The 20,308-nt window shown below is 45.6% G+C and overlaps 1 protein-coding gene across 1 annotated transcript; it reads left to right on the top strand.

Annotated features, from left to right (window-relative positions):
• Positions 1–3,958: 3,958 nt before the first annotated feature.
• Positions 3,959–20,234, top strand: LOC307204590 (myeloperoxidase-like; the record flags this gene model as incomplete). The annotated part of the gene is made up of 12 exons (XM_079956195.1): positions 3,959–4,034; positions 4,781–4,877; positions 5,595–5,770; positions 6,675–6,798; positions 7,563–7,692; positions 8,968–9,171; positions 10,283–10,598; positions 11,057–11,217; positions 12,538–12,790; positions 13,340–13,510; positions 15,399–15,636; positions 17,912–20,234. 12 exons carry the CDS (start codon positions 3,959–3,961, stop codon positions 18,108–18,110), a joined length of 2,145 nt encoding a protein of 714 aa, XP_079812321.1. The 3' UTR covers positions 18,111–20,234.
• Between the last annotated feature and the right edge of the window lie 74 nt (positions 20,235–20,308).

The raw sequence follows: 20,308 nt of genomic DNA, 5'->3' as shown, positions 1-20,308 counted from the left end.
ATCCACATGGGAAACCTGCAAGCAGGATTCAAGCACAAGAGCCCTCTCCCCTCCTGCAGCTTCCAGCAATGGAGATACAGAAGCATTGATACATCCAGCTGTGGAGGCATAGCCATTAAGGCTAGTAGCTGTTGATATCCTCCATGCATTTCTCCAATCCTATTTTAAAGCCATCCAAGTTGATGGTCTTCGATGTTTCCTGCGAGAGGGAGTTCCACAGTTTAATTCTGCACTGTGAAGAGGTCTTTCCTTTCATCCGTCCTGCATCTTTCAACATTCTGGATCACAGAAGAACAGCTTCTAAACTGGATCGGGACTAACTGACCAAGCTGTCTCACAGGGTGCATGAAACAGCAGTATCTCCATTTATCAAAAACAAACATGTTCATAAGATGATGGATTTTTCGGAGCTAGCTGACCTAACTGGAAGAATCCGTGACCAGAAGGAGGAGGAGTACCAGGAAGAATGGAAAAAAATTAATGATTATTTAATTAAATATGTTAAGTTAAATTAGTTGGAAATAACTTGCAGATAACTAATAGGCTTAGGATTTTATATAAGTTAAGTGATGAATCAATTTGTATAATTTCAAAAGGTAAAGATTGAAAGATGTTAAAGCTAAAGGTAAATTTTATAGGAACTGTGATTTGGAAAACCGTTAAATGCATATGCATGAAAATTCAACCAAGGGGAAGCGAGGAAGTCACTTAACAATGTTAAGGAGTATAATTTCTAATAAGATTATGATTTGTGTTTGTTTGTTTGTTTGTCTTGTTCCTTTATAATTTTGTGAAAATTAATTTGAAAAATTGAAAAACACCACCAGCAACTGTAAAAAAAAAGAAACCGAGTAAAGAAAAGTGAGGAAACCGTCAAAAACAACAACATATTCCATGGGTGCCACTGACATGGCGTGTAAGCCAGGATAGAGCTCTGTGTACAGATCAGAGCTTTTCAGAAGATTCTAGACTCTGGAACCGGGCCATCAAACATATTTGCCCAACAGACCTCTGCAAAAAAAAAAAAAAAGGGATTATTGTTTCCACCCCACCCAAAACTCCCAGCTTTGGTTTGTCTCGAAGCAAGGGAAAATCCAGCAAGCAAGAAGCACACAGCCTTCCTGCTTCTTCAGTTCTGTGGGGAATTTAAATTTCCACTGTACAATGTAAGTCAACAGCTGAACAGGAGCAACTTTTCAGGGTCGTGAGTTCAAGCCTAACGTTGGGCAAAAGATTCCTGCATTGCAGGGGTTTGGATTAGATGACCCTCATGTTGTTGTTGTTGTTTAGTCGTTTAGTCGTGTCCGACTCTTCGTGACCCCCTGGACCAGAGCACGCCAGGCACTGCTGTCTTCCACTGCCTCCCATAGTTTGGTCAGGCTCATGTTTGTGGCTTTGAGAACACTGTCCAACCATCTCGTCCCCTGTCGTCCCCTTCTCCTTGTGCCCTCCATCTTTCCCAACATCAGGGTCTTTTCCAGGGAGTTTTCTCTTCTCATGAGGTGGCCAAAGTACTGGAGCCTCAGCTTCAGGATCTGTCCTTCCAGTGAGCACTCAGGGCTGATTTCCTTAAGAATCGATAGGTTTGATCTTCTTGCAGTCCATGGGACTCTCAAGAGTCTTCTCCAGCACCATAATTCAAAAGCATCAGTTCTTCGGCGATCAGCCTTCTTTATAGTGCAGCTCTCACTTCCATACATCACTACTGGGAAACCATGGCTTTAACTATACGGACCTTTGTTGGCAAGGTGATGTCTCTGCTTTTTAAGATGCTGAGATGACCCTCATGGTCCCTTCCAACTAAAAAGTTTCATAGAATCACAGACTCATAGAGGGTCATCTCAGCATCTTAAAAAGCAGAGACATCAGAGAACCACTTTAGAGGACCAGCCCTACCACTGGACACAAGGAAGCTGCTGCCTCAGGTGGCAGTAATTCGTTTTCACGGTGGCCAATCAAATGCCCCTTATGGGAAAACCCCCATTAGGGAGGACAAGAGCATTCTAACCTCCAGAAACTGGTATTCAGAAGCATAGCCTTCATGGCTAGTAGCCATGGATAGCCTTCTCCATGAATTAGTCTAATCCTCTTTTCAAACCATCCAAGTTGGTGGCCGTCACTGCCTCCTGTGGAAATGAGTTCCATAGGTTAACAATGTGCTGTGCGAAGAAGAACGTTCTTTGCTCTGTTTTGAACCTTCCAACACTCAGCTTCATTGGGTGTCTGTGACTTCCAGTGTCATGACATAGTGAATGGAGGAAAGTTTCTCTCCCCATCTCCCAAATGTCATGCATAATTGTACGGACTTTTGTCTTGTCTCCTCTTACTTCCCTTTTCTCTAAACTAAAAGTCCCAAATGCTGTAATCTCGAAAGGGTTGCCCTTTCACGGACCTTTTTCCAACTCTACAATAAGTGGCATAAATTTGCTTTAAACCTTTGGTGTGGATGTGACTAGATTTGTTGGGATCCACTTTTGAGAAAACATGCATCGCATCAACCTCTGTTGCTGGTCAATATTTTCAAAGTCTTTTCTGAGCTCATCAATGGCCTGATGACTGATTCACAAAAGCAGTTTTGGTCCTCAGGTATAGTGAGAAGCAAGGAGGTCAAACTGCCTTGTTTAAAGGCAATTTTCCTTTGCGGGGTGAGGGGGAACAGGGGAGAGTTTTACTCTGAATATATCAGGACGAGGGATTGAGGAGAAATGCAATCCAGTTTGCATTCAAAGGCCAACCTACCTGATTTGCAGTTTTTGAAACGAAACATGCTGACAGGCAAAATTGTCCTTCGAAATCTGCTGTCCTCCAAATTTCGCACATGCAGTACTTTCCAACCCAGTAAGGTGTACAAAAAAATGCATATATTAAGATGTGCCTAAAATTGCAGATATTACTGAAATACATACAAAATGCATTGCATAAGGTAAATATTGCTTTTCTTTTCTTTTCTTTTCTTTTCTTTTCTTTTCTTTTCTTTTCTCTTTTCTTTTCTTTTCTTTTCTTTTCTCTTTTCTTTTCTTTCTTTTTTGGCAGAATAGTCAAAACTGCATTCAAAGACAATGTGCATGGAAATTCTGCTGAATTTTCTCAAGGACTTCTTTTTAAAATAAATAAATCAGCAAAGTGACGTGGTAAAGTGGGAAACCGAATTCAAGAGAGCCAGAATGCGAAACTGAAATCAACAGATTTGCATATCCCTTGTCAGGAATGTAAGGCATAGTCTTTTCTGACATGCTTCATTGCATTTTTTGAAGCGGGTTGGATCCCTCTTCTTCCTTAAGAATAAATCACTGACTAATATTTATATAACCTTTCCTGCTCCAGTATCGCAGAAATTTATCCCCCAGGAACAAGGAAGTGGGACTTCTCTGTTCGATCGAGGAAGAACCTAGCAAATATTTCCTCTTGGCCTAAACCAACCTGAGGTTGTTTTCCCTCATCCTGGTCTCATCCAGAACCTGTCCACACCTGATAACCAGAGACTATAAAAGTACTCAGCACCTAGCAATATCCACAGCCAGGAGCTGAGCACAGCAGGTGAGGCTTAGCACCTTTTTCTTGCTGCTGAGGACATGGCAATGCCCAGCTTCCCACACATGGGAAGTTAGCCATGTCCATTAATTTCAATGGGTCTACTCTGAGTAGGAGTAACACAGGCTACAAGCCTTGGTCCTATTTATTGCATTTATATTCCACCTTTTCCTCCAAGGAGCTCAAAGTGGTGTATATGGCTCCCTCCCTCCTCAATTAACCCTCACAACAACCCTGTAAGGTAGGTTAGGCAGGGTGTGGATTTGAACCTTGGTCTCTCCCAAGTCCTAGTCCAGCAGTCAAGTCACTGCAACCACACTGGCTCTCTCCTTTGCCACCGTTGGAACGACTTTTGCGGGGTTTTAAAAGATCATTTTTATTATTTCCCCTACTCAAAACCCACCCGTTCCTCTTTTATTTTGCAGAGATGAAGCGAGCCCTTTCTCTCCTGAGCCTCTTAGTGGCCTTCGGATTCCTGCCAGCATCCGAATCTTCCTCAGAAGGTAACACAACAAATCCTGTGACTCTTCCAAGGGTGGGAATATTTCTGGGGGAAGATGGAAAAGGAATGTAATCAAATAATTATTTTCCTTTATTTTAATTTCACAATATCTATATACTCCATGATTGCTCACAGCAGCCCACAAAAAGAGTTTTTAAAAGTATGTGCATGGAACTCATTTCTAGGAAGTTGCCTTGGATTTTTCATATATTCACAGAATTGTAGCTTTGGAAAGGGCCCAAAGGGTCACGTCTTGTAGAGTTTGTGCATCGTTTTGGGGACAGGGTGGGGTGAATTTATGAAAATCTTCAAGGCGATCCATGATTGATTGGGTTGGGGAGGGTGCCTCTCTGAACCCCTTTTCTGTCAAAACCTGGTATGTGGATAGGAACCAACCTCCAAGAGGGCATCTCAGCTTAAGGCCAGCAAATAGCCACTCGCCTTTGGTGAGATGAGCGTATTTTCAAGGTGACCAGGAAAGGAGATTTTTTTTTTTAATGTTTGGTCTTGTGGAACAGGCTCTCAGAGTGTGGTGCAAATGATTTGACATACACATTTGTGGGAAGGCTGGGCTGGTGAGAAATGCCAGGTGGTGGGGTGCAGAATTTTTTGTAAACTGAATTGGCCAAGATTGTCCTGGACAGTCGCTGCATCGTGCCATCTGTGTACCATGCTGCTGAAATTTGATTGCCCTGGTTTGGATTTAGGGGCCCTTTGAGCTGATGTTTTTGGTTCTCTCTTTTAAAGCGTTGGCCTCCGAGAAATTGACTGGTCCTGACATTTTATTCAGCATCAACACAGCCAAGCGGTTGGTGGATCAAGCATACAAGTTATACCGGGAGAGGTGAGCTTCCTCCATGTTAATCTGCATTAAATCTTCCCTCGTTGCTTTCAGTCATCATTAGTGGAGTATGCCCCTAGGGTATATAAGTACATAAGTAAAATTATTAACAAGACATTATGATTTTCATGAATGGATCCCAAATACCCTTGTATTTATCCATGCACAATCGGCATCTAAAAGCAATCCGTTCATATACTGCCGGAGTTGGCACAGCATCATTAACAACAAATAATTTTAGAAAGAGCATGCAGTGGACCTTGGTTTTCGAATGTCTCCGTTGACGAACATTTCGGTTTACGAACACGCCTTGGAAGTCAAACGCGCCACATGGTTTCCTCTGAGTGCAAGATCCTGAGGTCTAGCTGTTGGCTATTGAGTTTTTGGTTTTTGAACATTTCAGAAGTCAAACGGTCTTCGGGAACGGATTACGTTCGTAAAACTGAGGTACCATTGCAGTTTAAAAAATAAAACTGAAGGGAGCAAACTTGCCAGTTGCTGGAAACCACAAGAGAGGAGGGTGCTTTTGAGCTTGCATCCTGCTAGTGGGTTTCTGGGTGGAACAGGATGCTAGACTAGTTGGGCTATTGGCCTGATCCAGCAAAGCTCTTTTAGGTTCTTAGGTTCGCCATTAGGAAGGCTTGCTGTGACACTTCTGAGCACTTTCTATTAAGGTCCCCCGTCTCCTTGTTGCCATCTCCTCTGTGCTTCTCTTTCCAGAGCGAAGGAGAACTTGAGAAACCCCCATCTCACCCCCTCCGACTTCCTGAGACATTTAAAGGAACCGGTGGCGGGGACCAGGACTGCAATCCGGGCGGCGAGTTACATGGAAACGGCGTTGGATCTCCTGAGGCAGAAAATGCAGAAGGTCTGGCACCGTCACTTCAACATCACAGGTATCATGAATCCCCGGGCAAAAGCTTTAGCACAGTTGGGGTGGGGGTGAACTTTCAGCCTGCGAGGCAGGTTTAGCCAAGCCACACCCACTTTACCTGAGGCAGGTAAAAGCTGGCCAAAAGGGGGGTTTAAAGGCAATGCTGCTCAGCTGATGGTCGGTGCCTGCAAACCGCTGACTCTTTGCTTGTGCAGCTTGATTTCAATCCAGAATGCGGCAGCTAGACTGGTGACTGGGGGCGGCCGCCGAGATCACATAACACTGGTCTTGAAAGGCCTACATTGGCTCCCAGTACATTTCTGAGCACAATTCAAAGTGTTGGTGTTGACCTTTAAAGCCCTAAATAGCCTCAGCCCAGTATACCTGAAGGAGCGTCTCCACCCCCATTGTTCTGCCCGGACACTGAGGTCTAGCGCCGAGGGCCTTCTAGCAGTTCCCTCATTGCGAGAAGCAAAGCCACAGGGAACCAGGCAGAGGGCCTTCTTGGTAGTGGCACCTGCCCTGTGGAACGCCCTCCCATCAGATGTCAAAGAGATAAACAACTACCTGACATTCAGAAGACATCTTAAGGCAGCCCTGTTCAGGGAAGTTTTTAATGTATGACATATTAGTGTATTTTTGGTCTTTGTGGAAGCCGCCCAGAGTGGCTGGGGAAACCCAGCCAGATGGGCGGGGTACAAATAAATTATTATTATTATTATTATTATTATTATTATTATTATTATTATTTATTTCAAACCACACTGGTAAATGATGCCCTTGTGATGTCAGGTGATTGACAAGTGGGCAGCCTTACCTCTCATACTTGGTGGGGTGGGTTAGACCGCTGAAGGTAGATCTCATCGAAATTTGCTTCTAAGACAAAAGCCATTGCTTTTCTTCCCCTTATCGGATATCTTGTTTAGATGTGCTAAGCATCCAGCAGAAAGATATGATCACCAGAGCCACTGGTTGTGACTATCTGATCCGCCCAGTCCAGTGCCCACAAAACAGCCCTTATCGGACCATCACAGGAGAATGCAACAATCGGTAAGGAGAAGCTGGCTGGAGAAGGGTTTTATTTTGGGGGGCGGTGCAGGCAGGTCAAAGGTTCTCCCTCATCTGAGGGGAAATACCACTCTTACCACTGGTAAGAGCTGGAGAGGTCATCCGGGAACCTGGGCCAAAGGAAGGCGTTGAAGGAAATTAGAAAATGAGAAAAAGGATGCCAAAATGATCAAGGGCATGGAGTTGCTTCCCTATGAAAAAAGGTTGCGCTGTTTGGGATTTATTAATTTAGAGAAAAGGCAAGTAAGAGATGACATGGTAGGAGTTCATAAAGTCATGCGTGGCATGGAGACAGCAGACAGAAGAAAGATTTTTCTCCCTCCCTCATAATACTAGAACTCACAGCCCTTCCATAAATATGACCATTGGAGGATTTTTTTTTTATCTGTCCTGAATCTCCCAACATTCATTGGATGTCCATGATTTCTAGGGTCACGAGAGATGGCAAAAAGCTTTTCTCTCCCCACTCTCCCCATGCAGATCCTCATCTCTCAGAGCAGGCATTTAAATATGTCTCTTGATATGTTCTTAACTGCCCAGAACTTTGCTGCTACGCCACATTTAGAGGTGGAGAGAAATCCGTTGCGTGGCTAAGTTCTGGCCTGCATGTGATTTCGAGGAGTGCAGATCAGCTCACCTTGGACTGGGATTTGCAAAGGTTAATCCCTCAAAGCATGCCTGCCTCCAGAGGAGCCTTCATGCATGGGGCAGAGTTCCAAACTAATGCGCTTCTCCCCCCGCCCTAGGAAGCACCCTCATTTTGGTATGTCTAACCATGGCTATGCCCGCTGGCTCCCAGCAGAGTATGAGGATGGTGTGTCTCTTCCCAAGGGTCTCATCCAGGGCCAGCTTTATAATGGACACCCCCTCCCACTGGTAAGAGCTGGAGAAGTCATTCTGGGATTCTGGGACAAATTATAGAGAAACAGCCATGTTGGGGGTGGATTCAGAGAGGTGGCTGAGGTGGTGGACCAATCGTTAGGGGTTTCTGGGGGGAGAGCATGGTGTATGTCAACACATGGACAACCCCTATAAGAGGAGATTACTGTACTCTCATTTGATACAGCAAATCCCTGCACAGTCACCAAAATGAGATATTCTGCTTCTAGGCAATTTGAAGTTTGAGCCAATCACTTTTAAAAAATAAATAAATACAGCTTTCATCGATTTATCGTAAACATATCTACGAACTAAGACATAACCATACAGATCATAACAAAAACCATACACAGGGCATATTCTGTATAAAAAACAAATGACTGAGACACAGCTTTTAAGATCAGTCTATATAGTCCAATCAGGACACGGGTGGCACTGTGCGTTAAACCACAGAGCCTAGGACTTGCCAATCAGAAGGTCGGCGGTTCAAATCCCCGTGACGGGGTGAGCTCCCGTTGCTCGGTCCCTGCTCCTGCCAACCTAGCAGTTCGAAAGCACATCAAAGTGCAAGTAGATAAATAGGTACTGTTCTGGCAGGAAGGTAAACGGCATTTCCGTGCACTGCTCTGGTTCACCAGAAGTGGCTTAGTCATGCTGGCCACATGACCCAGAAGCTGTACGCCGGCTCCCTCGGCCAATAAAGCGAGATGAGTGCCACAACCCCAGAGTCGGTCATGACGGGACCTAATGGGTCAGGGGTCCCTTTACCTTTTTATATAGTCCAACCACAAAGAGGAGTGAGTCGTGGGAGTTGTGTACAACTCTCCTTATCTATATAATAAGAAAATGGGGACCAGTCTGTGTCAAAACTGTCTGATTTGGCTTCGCCCCAGACAATGCATTGATGTTTGGCCAGGCATTCAGATAAAGCAATGCAATTGAATAGGAATTTTTGATGCTTCCCCGTGTCGGGCTATTACCAACATGGCTTCTAATAGTACCTAGTTTTTTAGAAATTGAATTCCATCCCCACTATACAATGGCCCAAAAGTCTTATTAACATGCCCTACAAACCCTCTAGTGCACTTCTTGGCAGTGGCATGAATGGCAGAGTGCTGCCCCATGTGTGCGTGTGTGTTGTTGTTGCTTGCACATTGCTTACAGTTCCTCTTCTGGCTTCCCCTGTTGGAGCCAGAGCACTTAGCATTGAGGCTATGCAGATTGAACACTCGGCATCATTTCCCCCGGTGGCCCTTGGGTGCTCCACCATAGGTGCGGCAGGTATCCAACGAGATCATTGGCACCCCCAACGAGAAGATCACGGACGACCAGGAGCGCTCACTGGCATTCATGCAGTGGGGCCAGTGGATCGACCATGACATAGACTTAGCCCCCATGACTGAAACCAGCATCCAGAACCAGGATGTCCACTGCGACACCAGCTGCAACTACGCGCCCCCCTGCTTCCCGATTAAGGTAATGGAAAATTCGGTGTTAAGAGATTCTTAGGTGAGACAGGTGTATGTGTTTTGCTGGGGTGGAGTGGAGTCAGGTCTATTTGCAGGCCCTCTGTCCTCTTTGAACTATTAGCTCCCAGCAGCCTTTGACAACATGGCACCTTCTAGGTGTGTAGGACTACAACTCCCATCAGCCGGCTCGACTGTGGTCCCATGAGCCCCAGCATTGTAACAGGCATTCTGGCTGATGGGAGCTGCAGTCTGAAATATACGGGTTATCACATAGCTCTTGACACAAAGCAAAGTGCACATCGCAAATGTTGGAAGGTTCAGGACAGAGAGGAAAAAGTCCTTCTCCACACAGCATGGTGGTTAAACTGCAGACAGTGACGGCCATCAAATTGGATGGCTTTAAAAGAGGATTTCACAAATTCATGGAGGGAGAGGGCTATTGATGGCGACTAGCCATGATGGTGATACTCTGCCTACAAAGTTGGGGACATTAATGCTTCTGTATACCAGTTGCTAGAAACCACAGGAAGGGAGAGTGCTGCTCCTGTGCTCAAATCCTGCTTGCGGCCTTCCCTTGGGGGCATCTGGTTGGCCACTGTGAGAACAGGATGCTGGATTAGATGGGCCATTGGCCTGATCCAGCAGCCTCTTCTTGTGCTCTTACACGTTCTTATCGGGTGTTTCCAAGAGTGACCCACAAACTTCATTTGCCTACTTGTGCCAGGGGGCTGAGTAGGCTAACTTTTTAAAATATCTAGCAGAGCCCATGGGGAGAGGAGAAATGTGCCGCTGTTTGCATGGGAGGAACAGTTCCCTGGTCATCATATTGGCCAATGCCTGTAACATCACCTACCACCCTCCCACAATACTTGGATCAGTGGCAACATTTTCTTTTTTTAAAACAACTTGTTGGGAGTGTGATTATTTTTCTTTCTTCCTTCTGGAAACTAAAAAACAAAACAAAACTTTGGCCAGTCACTGTCTCTGCACCTAACCTACTGCACAGGATTGTTGTGGGGATTAATGAAGAGAGAAGAATCATGTCTACTATCTTGAGCTTCTTGGAGGTATAGATGCAAGAAATAAAAAACAAATGAATTGTGGATTGTTTTCTGCAGATTCCACCTGGAGACCCGCGGATTACAAAGCCAGGCGTCTGCATGCCTTTCATCCGGACCACCCCTGTTTGCAACCCCACAACGCTCATCCGCGAGCAGCTCAATTCCATCACGTCCTTTCTGGATGCCAGCATGGTGTATGGGAGTGAGGAGCCTTTGGCAAGAAGCCTCCGGAACCAAAGCAACTCTCTGGGTTTAATGGCGCTCAACCAGAACTTCACAGACGCTGGTCTGGGCCTCCTTCCTTTCGAGAGCAATTCAAACAGCATCTGCCTTTACACAAACAGAACTGCCAACATCCCATGTTTCAATGCAGGTATGTCTTTCCACCAGGGCATGGTCAGCAGCTGCCAGTCAGTGTAAACAGTAGTACTCTAGGTGACCAATGATAAGGTAACTTCCTATGTTTGGATGGATCTGGGCATCAAGTGTTAGGCCAAATGCACACCATCTGTTTCAAGCACTATGATACCACTTTAAACAGTCATGGATTTCCTCCCCCAAAGGATCCTGGGAAGTGTAGTTTATGAAGGGTGCTGAGAGTTGTTAGGAGACCCCTCTTCCCCTGCCAGAGCTATAATTCCCAGGGTTTCCCGTGAAGAGGGATTGATTATTGACTCTGCCTGTCAATGGCTCTTGCACCACCTGCTGTTGGGCTCCGTGCCTTCTGCCCTACCAGTCTCCCTGTGGCTTCACACAGCAATAAAAGAGTGTTAATTCATTTTCTAGCTTAATCTGCTTGAAATTAGAGGGATGGTTTCTTTAATTTTGCAGGGGATAAACGTGTCACTGAAAATCTGGGGCTGACAGCTCTCCACACCCTCTTTGTCCGGGAGCATAACCGATTGGCCAGGGAGCTGAAGGAGCTGAACCCCCACTGGGATGGGGAAAAGATCTTTCAGGAAGTTCGGAAGATTATTGGGGCAGTGAATCAGGTATGGTGACAAATGAGCTCTTCCTTCGGCTTCATTCAAAATGGAGTTTCACTCTAGCTTCATTCATGCCTTCAGGGAAGGTGCAAGGGAGGAATTTAATTCAGCTCACATTTAGAGACAAACTCACAGAATTTGCACTTTCTGCAAGAATGTTCAAACCAAATTCTTTGCATTTCTCCAAATTTCACAGTGCAGTTCTCCAGCCAAGTGATGGGTACAAAAATGCATATTTTGGGGGTAAAGTGTGCATTAAAAGGGAAATATTGGAGAAAATAACAAAAAAATTAACTCATTGGGAAATCAAGAGTACCCTGAGAAGAAAACCCCATGATCTTGAAGAAGCTAACAGCTGTAGAAAAAGGCACTGTCCCTTTAACTGCCAAGGAGGAGGGACCTCCAGGCACTTAGGGGGAAGGACCTCTAGCCAGCGACTACCTGGCCGGGCTATAAAACTCTGCCAGTTTCTCCAAGACCTTTGCTGAGACAACTTGCATGCCTGGGCTTAGCAGTGCTGTCCATGGTGCTGAACCCCCACCTCAGTCGCTCTCCAAGGTCCTGAGCTGTTTGGAGGAAAGGGCTGGACTTACAGTACGGTTGCATCTTAACGCGAAAATTCGATTTCAAGGCTTCTGCATATACACGAAAATCGCATATTCCCAAACACCCCTCATGGCTAGTGGGTGAGGGGGAGAGAGACAGAATCCCTTGTGCTTTCAGATCCTATGTGTCAAGTGGGCCTTACCCAGCAAGTGAGTCAGAGAGCTTAAAAGCTCTTCAGGTAACACAAACAGACCCATTGCGAAAAGCTCTCTGCCTTGCTGGGATTGAACTTGGATGATTTCAACCAGCCTGCCTTCAACCACATTGGTTGAAATAGCACAAGCTAAATGTGTGTAAGATGCGGTTGTACTGCATATGTAAAAACCATGCCTGAGATGTAACTCCAGTTGCTCATATGAGTCCCATACTAGCCTGACCTCAGTTGTCTTCCCTCGTGTAAGCTTCTGGAGGTCAGGGACTCTCTTTGTTTCCCTTCAAACTTTGTAAAGTGGCCACTAAACACCCATAGCCACACACTTGCACACACACACACATTGTGTTCATTTCTATACAATTTTAATAAATAAAAATAGTAATGCTTGTGAAAACTTAAAGCTGGACAGAAGCTATGTCTTTATTACAGGACAATTTGTGCTCTGGGAGGCTAGGGTGGTTTAATTAATTGTTGTTATTTTGTAACTGTTGTTTAAGTTTGAAATCAATAAAACATATTTTAAAAACCAAAAAATAACAGTGGAGTCTTTCCTGGTTTGGTTGCAGGTGATCACGTACAGAGACTACCTGCCCCTCGTCTTGGGCAATGAGATGAACAAGCAGTTGCCTTTGTACAGAGGCTACAATGACTCTGAGGACCCCACTGTCTCAAACGTGTTCTCCCTGGCCTTCCGGTTTGGACACGGTTCTGTTCCCCCATTTGTGCCCCGCCTGGACCAAAACTTCAAGCCCCTTGTCCCATATTCCAATGTCCTCCTTCATCTCACCTTCTCTGCTTCATGGAGAATCATAATGGAAGGTAATGCTTTTGTTCCTAGTCCTGCAGGGTTCTTGGGCTGTCTGGGAAACAGAAATCTCCTGGGAACAAAGTAAGGGCAAACAGGGGTCACAGCACAGCCTAAAAGACCAAGGGTGGGCTTTTATGAAGAACTTTCTATATAAGGTTGCTCCAAGCTGGAAAGTGTGCAGAAGAGGGCAGACAAGATGATGATGGGCCTGGAAACCAAGCCTTGTGTGGAACAAGTTGAGGGAGTTGGGTATATTTAGCCTGGAAAAGAGAAGACTGAGAGGAGATATGATAGCCATCTTCAAATATCTTAAGGGCTATTGCATGGAAGATGGAGCAAGCTTGTTTTCTGCTGCTCCAGAGGGGACCAACGGAGTCAAATTGCAAAAAGGATATTCCGACGAAACATTAGAAACAACGTTCTGATGGTAAGAGCTGTTTGACGATTTTGAAGGTGGAAAAACCATCCCCTTTCCATTAAAAAATAAAAATAAAAGGACACCCTAAACCTTGGGTTGAGTGTTCCTCGTCTTCAGGGCCACCACTACCTTTCTCTTCCAGGTGGCATTGACCCTCTTCTCCGTGGCCTCCTGGCTGACCATGCCAAGCTGATGAAGCAGAACCAGATGATGGTGGAGGAGCTCCAGGAGCGACTCTTTGAGCAGCTTGAGCTCATCGGCCTTGATCTGGCATCCCTGAACCTCCAGCGGGGGAGAGACCACGGCCTGCCAGGTAGGTGAGCCTGTCCTGAAGTTTTTGACCCTGACCGTGGTTTCTTGTGAGTGAGTGAGGAGATCCAGGGTGGTTTTGTGAGGAGGAGAGTCAACAGGAGACTTAGGATTGCACTGTCTTTACAGAAATAGGAGTTGGGTGGTTCCCAAGAAACCTGAGGCCTTTCTCTTAGGTATAATTGGACCGAAGGAATTGTTTAATTCGTTTATGTATGCTATGATGCGGGCAAGATTGTCCAAGCACACAAATGGAAAGAAGAGGAAGCCCCAAAGAAAGAAGAATGAAGATGATGGAATATGATGAGATGACTAGGCTAGCTGTGAGGATTAAAGAAAAAATGAAGAATGAAAAAAGAAATTATTGAAGAATGGAAGTATTTTGTAGCATATTTGAAAAAAATATGGTTATGTTAAAATGTATACAGGATTTGAAGTAAAGCAGCAAATAAGAAGTGGTAGTTTAATAATTTATAATCAACATACTGTATTTTTCCATGGATAAGACAACCCTTTTTTCTGAATTTTTTTAATGATAAATTGAGGGTCGTCTTATACATGGGTTAATATGCTAAGCAAGTGAGGGCTGGTGCTGTGGCAGTAGCAGGAAAATGTCAGAGAGGAGGCTGTTTACCCGCTCTTCCCGGCTAAGGAAGAGTATTTGGTGAGTGCCAGTATGTGGTGCATTGCTGCACCAGTTCCGTCAGCCAGAATGGGGAATCATCGAAAAGTGCTCAACAGCTCAGCAAACTTACAAAAGAAGCTTAACAACTGTTGAGGGCTCCAAAAAATAGGGTTTGTCATGTTATACATGGAAAAATATGGTATATAATGGGTAAAATATAAGCAATATACCAGCTTTATAAAGAAAGAAAAGAACATAATGGAAGGGTGGATGGGAAGTCAGCGGATATGAGAGAAATGTTCTGATGTTTGTTTAAAAGAATTTGTAAAATTTGAAAAGCTAATTTAAAAAAGAAAGTTTTTTAAAAAGTTACAAGCTGAGCAGGTTGGGGGGGGGGAATAGCCTAAGATGTCCAAATCCTTTAGCACATTTGAAGAAATAATATATTGAAATGTTTAAAATCCCCCATTAATATGAAGCGCATTTCCATTGCAAATGTATTATACAATCTGGGGAAATCCTCGATCTCCAAATACAATTCATTCGTATTAGCCATCTCAGCAATTTATACACTTTTGTTGAATGATTCTAAGACAGATGCTTGATAAATGCATTCTAGCTTCAGAACAATCACCATACCATTTGATGTAAAAAAATCGGTTCCCTTCGGTGGGGTGCACTGTGCCACACTATGGTCAGTCACAAATACATCCTTGTAGCAATACTGTCAGTACTGCGGAAGAACGTTTGACCACCTTTCCATTACAACAGTGCACTGGTCCTCAACAGGTGGCTCAGGACTGGAGGTCCAATCTCAGGATGGTCCTCGCAGAGATGCCACTGCCATTTTGTTTTGTGAAGAGAAGCAGCCCTCCTCCTGCTTGAAGCTGGAACAGACGCTGTTGGAAAGCTGTTTCTCCTTCAGTTATTTGTCTGGTGGCAGTAGTTGAGGAGGAGGGCAGGCTGGCTGGCAAAGGCCCTGCCTGTGGAAAGGAGGTGGCTAAGCAGCTGAGAGGAAATGGGTGTGTGGATTCACTCCCTGTCCCAGTCCTCTCCCTGCTCAATAGTCAGTGCAGACCATAATGAGCTGGATGAAGCATGGGTATGATTTTTTGGAAGGCCCATGTTCCTAAGGAAGGCAATTCTTCTGAAATCCCCCCTTCTTTACCCCAGCCCCCTCTTACTCCCATGGCACTTGGCTGCACTGCTTCCCATTAATCCATCCTCCAGCCAGAATAACAACCCTTCCCTGCTCTGCGTCCACCAGGGTACAATGCCTGGAGGCGGTTCTGCGGCCTATCAGAGCCCAGTGACGAGGCTGAGCTCGCTGCCGTGATGGGCAATTCCCAGCTGGCAAAGAAGTTCATCGACCTTTACGGGACACCAGAGAACATTGACATCTGGATCGGGGCCATGGCTGAGCCCTTCGTCCCCTATGGGAGGGTCGGGCCCCTCCTGGCGTGCCTCATCGGGACACAGTTCCGGAAAACCCGGGACGGAGACAGGTGAGCTGCTTGCCCTCTGAGGCTCTCATTTCTCTTTGTGACAACTTTGTGACAGAGCTTGGGGCGTAATTAGAACCCAGGTTCCCTTTTTAGGGAAGGGGATCTGCGAGGAGCAAGGAGGATGGTGGCCATTTTCTTGCGGGGCGCAGTGTGCCATTCTAGGAGTGCTGCAATTGACAGAAGATAATATCACCAAGGCAACTATCTGTAAAAAAACAATGTATGTCCATAAAAATGGCAAAAGTAATTTCTTTCCCAAATAGTTTCTATCTTGAACAATAGCAAACACAGTAAATAAAGAGCTCACTTGTGATATACCAGTGTTTCAGTGCTTGGACGTCATTCCGGTAATCCAACATTTTGTCGCTAAAGAGCCCAGTCATCGAGCTTTGTAGTAAATAATATACAAGAGAAGACTTAGGCTGACTTAAAGCAGGGATATATCTGTCTCCATCTGCATGTTTCCATCAGGAGGAGCATAGAAAGAGGACAATGTCCTTCAATTTGCTAAACCTGGTTTAGTCTTTATTCCTGCATTTGCAATTCTTCAAGATAAAAGCTATTTGGAGAGGAGAGGAGCACTGAACCACTGATATATTACAGGTGAGCTATTTATTCACTGTATTTGTTTCAGGGACTAGACTGAGGGGGACAAGACTGAGGAGTAATGGTGGGGACCACCCCCCTTCTCCCGAAGCTCCCAGAGAAGAGGAAGGCAGTATTGAATTACAGCAGTGGTTTGAGGAAGGTCACAGCTCAGAGACAGGCGAACAGAAGAGTTGGGAGGTGCTGGGAGAAGAGAAGGGGGAGACAGAGCAGCCAGCTGACACGTTATCACTGGAGAGCATTTCTGCCCCCCCCCCTTCTCCCAGAACCTGCCATTCATTGAGAGTGCAAGAGCAAAGGTCTCAGAGACAATTAGCCCCTGGTGGCCACCGTAAGCAGAAGTGCTGTTGTTAGGAAGGTAGCAGGGAGGAGTTCAGTTGGAGCAACGCCATTAACGGGAGATAGACTGCATTCCTTTGTCTCTCACTGTGATGGGTAAACAAATTAGTAAGAACTCTTCTTTGTTTTTCTCTGCTTCTTGCTGCCACCATGGGAGGGATAGAATTCCCCGAAGCCTAACAGTTTGCTATTGTTTAAGATAAAAACTATTTGGGGAAAGAAACTACTTTTGCCATTTTTATGGGCGTTTATTGTTTGTTTACAGGTAGTTGCCTTGGCGATATTAAACTGTGTCGATTGCGGAAGTCATTGTATCACCACCCTGATCATTGTTTCATTCTAGGAGTGCTGGCATTGTTGGTACTTGACAAGGGCCCTCTATTGATCCGCAGAAACCCCCCAACTCTGTTCCTCCTTAGGATTGATAAGAAGCTTCCTTATGCTGCGACCTGTCTACTTCAGTGTTTCCTACAGTGACTGGTAGCAATGCTCCCATCAGCCCCAGCATCGTACAGCCACCCTAGCTGGGGCTGATGGGAGCTGGAGTCCAGCAGCATCAGGAGGGCACCAAGATGGCAAAGGATGCTCTAAGCATCTGGCTAGCTGCCGTAGGAAACCAGGTGTGAGACAATGGGACCTTTGATCTCTTCTGGGGATCTCAAATAACGTTACTGAAAACAGTCAAAAATACCACAAGTCAAAAAACGTAGCAGGTGCAAAGATTTCAAGGAGTGGCGGACCCTTTTCAGCCTGAGAGTCACATTTCTTCCTTGCCAACCTCGGGGTAGTGTGGGGTACATACCAGTGCTAAGTAAGGCCAGAGGCAAAAGTGGTTGGAGGCAGTGGGTGTGAATGTAACCTTTGTACAGTAGGCTACGCTGCAGCCATGCACAACCCAGAGGTTTCTGCATGTGCTCGTCTCCATCCTCCACCCAGGCAAGCAATCCAGGCATTCTCAGAGTTTGAGGATGCGATCCAGTCAGTTAAAATCCCTCCAGGGAGATGCAAAGCAGGGCATGACCTGGGAGCATCCTGAGAGCCAGAGGGAAAGGTCTAGAGATGCACATCTGGCCTGCTGGCTGAGGACTGCCCACCTGTGATTTAAACCAGTGGTACCCAAAGCGAGCAGTACCACTCCCTGCAGGGTGGCAGGATTCCATAAGATGCAAGTTGGGGAGCTGCTGGTTTAAAGGATAAAACCTGGAAGCGTTTGCTTCTAGCATTACTCAGGTTAGAATACAGCCCTTGTTACCAATTAGACGGGGTTTGATGTCCCAGGACAAATGCCAATCAACCTCTTCCTCTGCCCTTTCCTCCTTGCTTGTTGCAGATTCTGGTGGGAGAATCCTGGGGTGTTCACCCCCTGGCAGCGGCGGGTTCTGAGCGGCGCCTCACTCTCCCGCATCATTTGTGACAACACCCACATCCAGGAGGTGCCCCACGATGTTTTCAAGATGAACCACTATCCGAGCGATTTCGTGAAGTGCCGTGAAATTGGAGGGCTGGATTTGTCTGCTTGGAAAGAATAGACTGGCAGCAACAAGGGGAAGTTTTTTTTTTGGGGGGGGGATGGGTTGAGACATTGCAAACCTGCCAGAATGCCAGAAAGTTAATGTGAGCTGGGACTCAGCCCTGTGGGTATCACAACCACTCCAGAATGCATAGTGACCTTCTTCGTGTCACAGAGTGATGAAAACTGACCCGTCTCCTGAGCGAGACTCCCAGTTGGGTTGGAGTTCAGATCCTGTAGATAGTGAATCATAGCATTGTTCAGTTGGCAGGGACTCCAAGGTTCATCCAGTCCACACCCTTGCAATGTTGGAATAACAGCTGAAGCACCCCTGGCAGATGACCATCCAACCTCTGTTTAAAAAGCTGTAGTGAAGGAGCTTTGTAGTCCACCTTTGTAGGCCACAAACTCTCAAAAGGCCTCTTTGCCATCCTTGGGCTAAAATCTGGGATTCATTTCTCCCATTCATATTTCCTGACATTCTGGGAAGGGGGTTTGGGCTCTGGGATTAGGGAAGGTCAGTTTGAGGTGGCTATTTGGGGTAGATTGGGGCTAAATCCAGCAACGACCATCCAAGGATTTGTGACACTCACATCTGCCCTTGTGAAAACAGCACAACCAGCCAGATATTTTAATAAAGCAAAATGTCACAAAACAGCAAGGTGGTTTTTGTTTGTGTGTTCTTTAGAGTTCTTGACTAGGCAGAACTCAGAATCTGAACGCTTGCTCGCCCTTTTGCAACATTGTTGTTTGGCCTAGTGAAGTATTGCCCTGCTGTGGATTTTCTGATGGAATGAGCCATTCATCCGACTTTAAAATTTGCTCTTTTCTCTTTCCTTTCCATATTGTCACATAGCTGGATTTTGAAAACAATGTGCAACACATATTCTGATTTCATTTCAGTGATTGTATAGGCAGTAACCGGGAGATGTATTTATTTTTTAATGCTTGAGTTGTGAGACTTACCTGATCAATACTAATAAAAAAAACCCCATATAAATACATGAAACTGTAATCTGTGTCTCCAGGGTGACTGGTGCCCCTTGGGCGGAAGGCAGGGAGCCCAACAGTAGGTGGCGCCAGAGCCAATGGCAGGTGCAGCTGACTAATTCTAGGCTTATCTTCATCTTCCTACTCTCTGCTAAGTTCTATGAAGGCAACACTGAGACTAATCAGATGATAGTCAGTGGCACCTGCTGGGCTGGTTGTAAGAAGGCAGGCAGGTGGGGGTGTTGGCCAAGGGGAGACCGAGGTGGTGGGGCAGCGCCCCACTTGCCCTAATGGACAATCCTCTACTGCCATGCTTTCTGAACAAAGAGACACAGGAAGCTGCTAATGGCTCCAGACCCATAAGAACATAATAAGAGCCTGCTGGATCAGGCCAATGGCTCATCTAGTCCATCAGGTTTGTTCTCCTCAAGGAGGCTTGCCTGGCAAAATCATTATACATCTTTAGGTTATTGTCAGGCAATAGCTTTCCTCTATAAACAGGCCTTTGGCCTTTAACTCTCTGTGGCCTTTTAGAAGTGGGTTAGATATTTTCAACGTATTTCTTTTTTCCTTTTGGTTTTAATGTATCTACAGTATGTGGGTTTCTGTTTTCATTTTGTTCTGTCTGGTTGGTTGCTTGCAATTTGCTTTGGGTTGCCCTAGACAAGAGAAAGTGACTCACAAACTCAGTGAATAAAATAAATAGCCTAGGATCCTGTTCTCACAGTGGCCAACCAGATGCGCTCAGAAACCCCACAAGCAGGACCTTAGCACTAGAGCAATTCTCCCCTCCTGCAGTTTCCAGGAACTGCTATTCAGAAGCACTGCTGCCTCAAACTGTGGAGGCAGAGGAGAGCCATCATGCCCAGTAGCCATCAATAAGCCTCTCCTCCTCCATGAATTGGTCCCATCATCTTTGAAAGCCATCTAAGTCGGTGGCCATCCCTGCGCAGCAGACCTGCAACAATTGTCCTTTGAGCATAGTGTCAACCCATTTGGTAGTAACCTCCCCGCCCTCAAGTTTCAGCCACTGACCATTTAGGGGTATCTGTATCTGCTGCCCCCAATACATTTTTCGTTTTGAAAAAGTGTCTATACAGAGTTTTCTTTCTGAAGACAGAAAACAACCTCATGCCATCATAATCATAACCGTAAAACCAACTTATTTCGAGCCACCTCAACCACCCAGGTAGCTGTAATTTAGCAACATCGTGCATGTCTCGTTGA

This window comes from Podarcis cretensis (assembly GCF_951804945.1).
Source record: "Podarcis cretensis genome assembly, chromosome: 15".
Lineage (NCBI taxonomy): Eukaryota > Metazoa > Chordata > Lepidosauria > Squamata > Lacertidae > Podarcis > Podarcis cretensis.
Note: the sequence above shows the minus strand (reverse complement) of the source record. Positions and strands in the feature narration are given on the sequence as shown.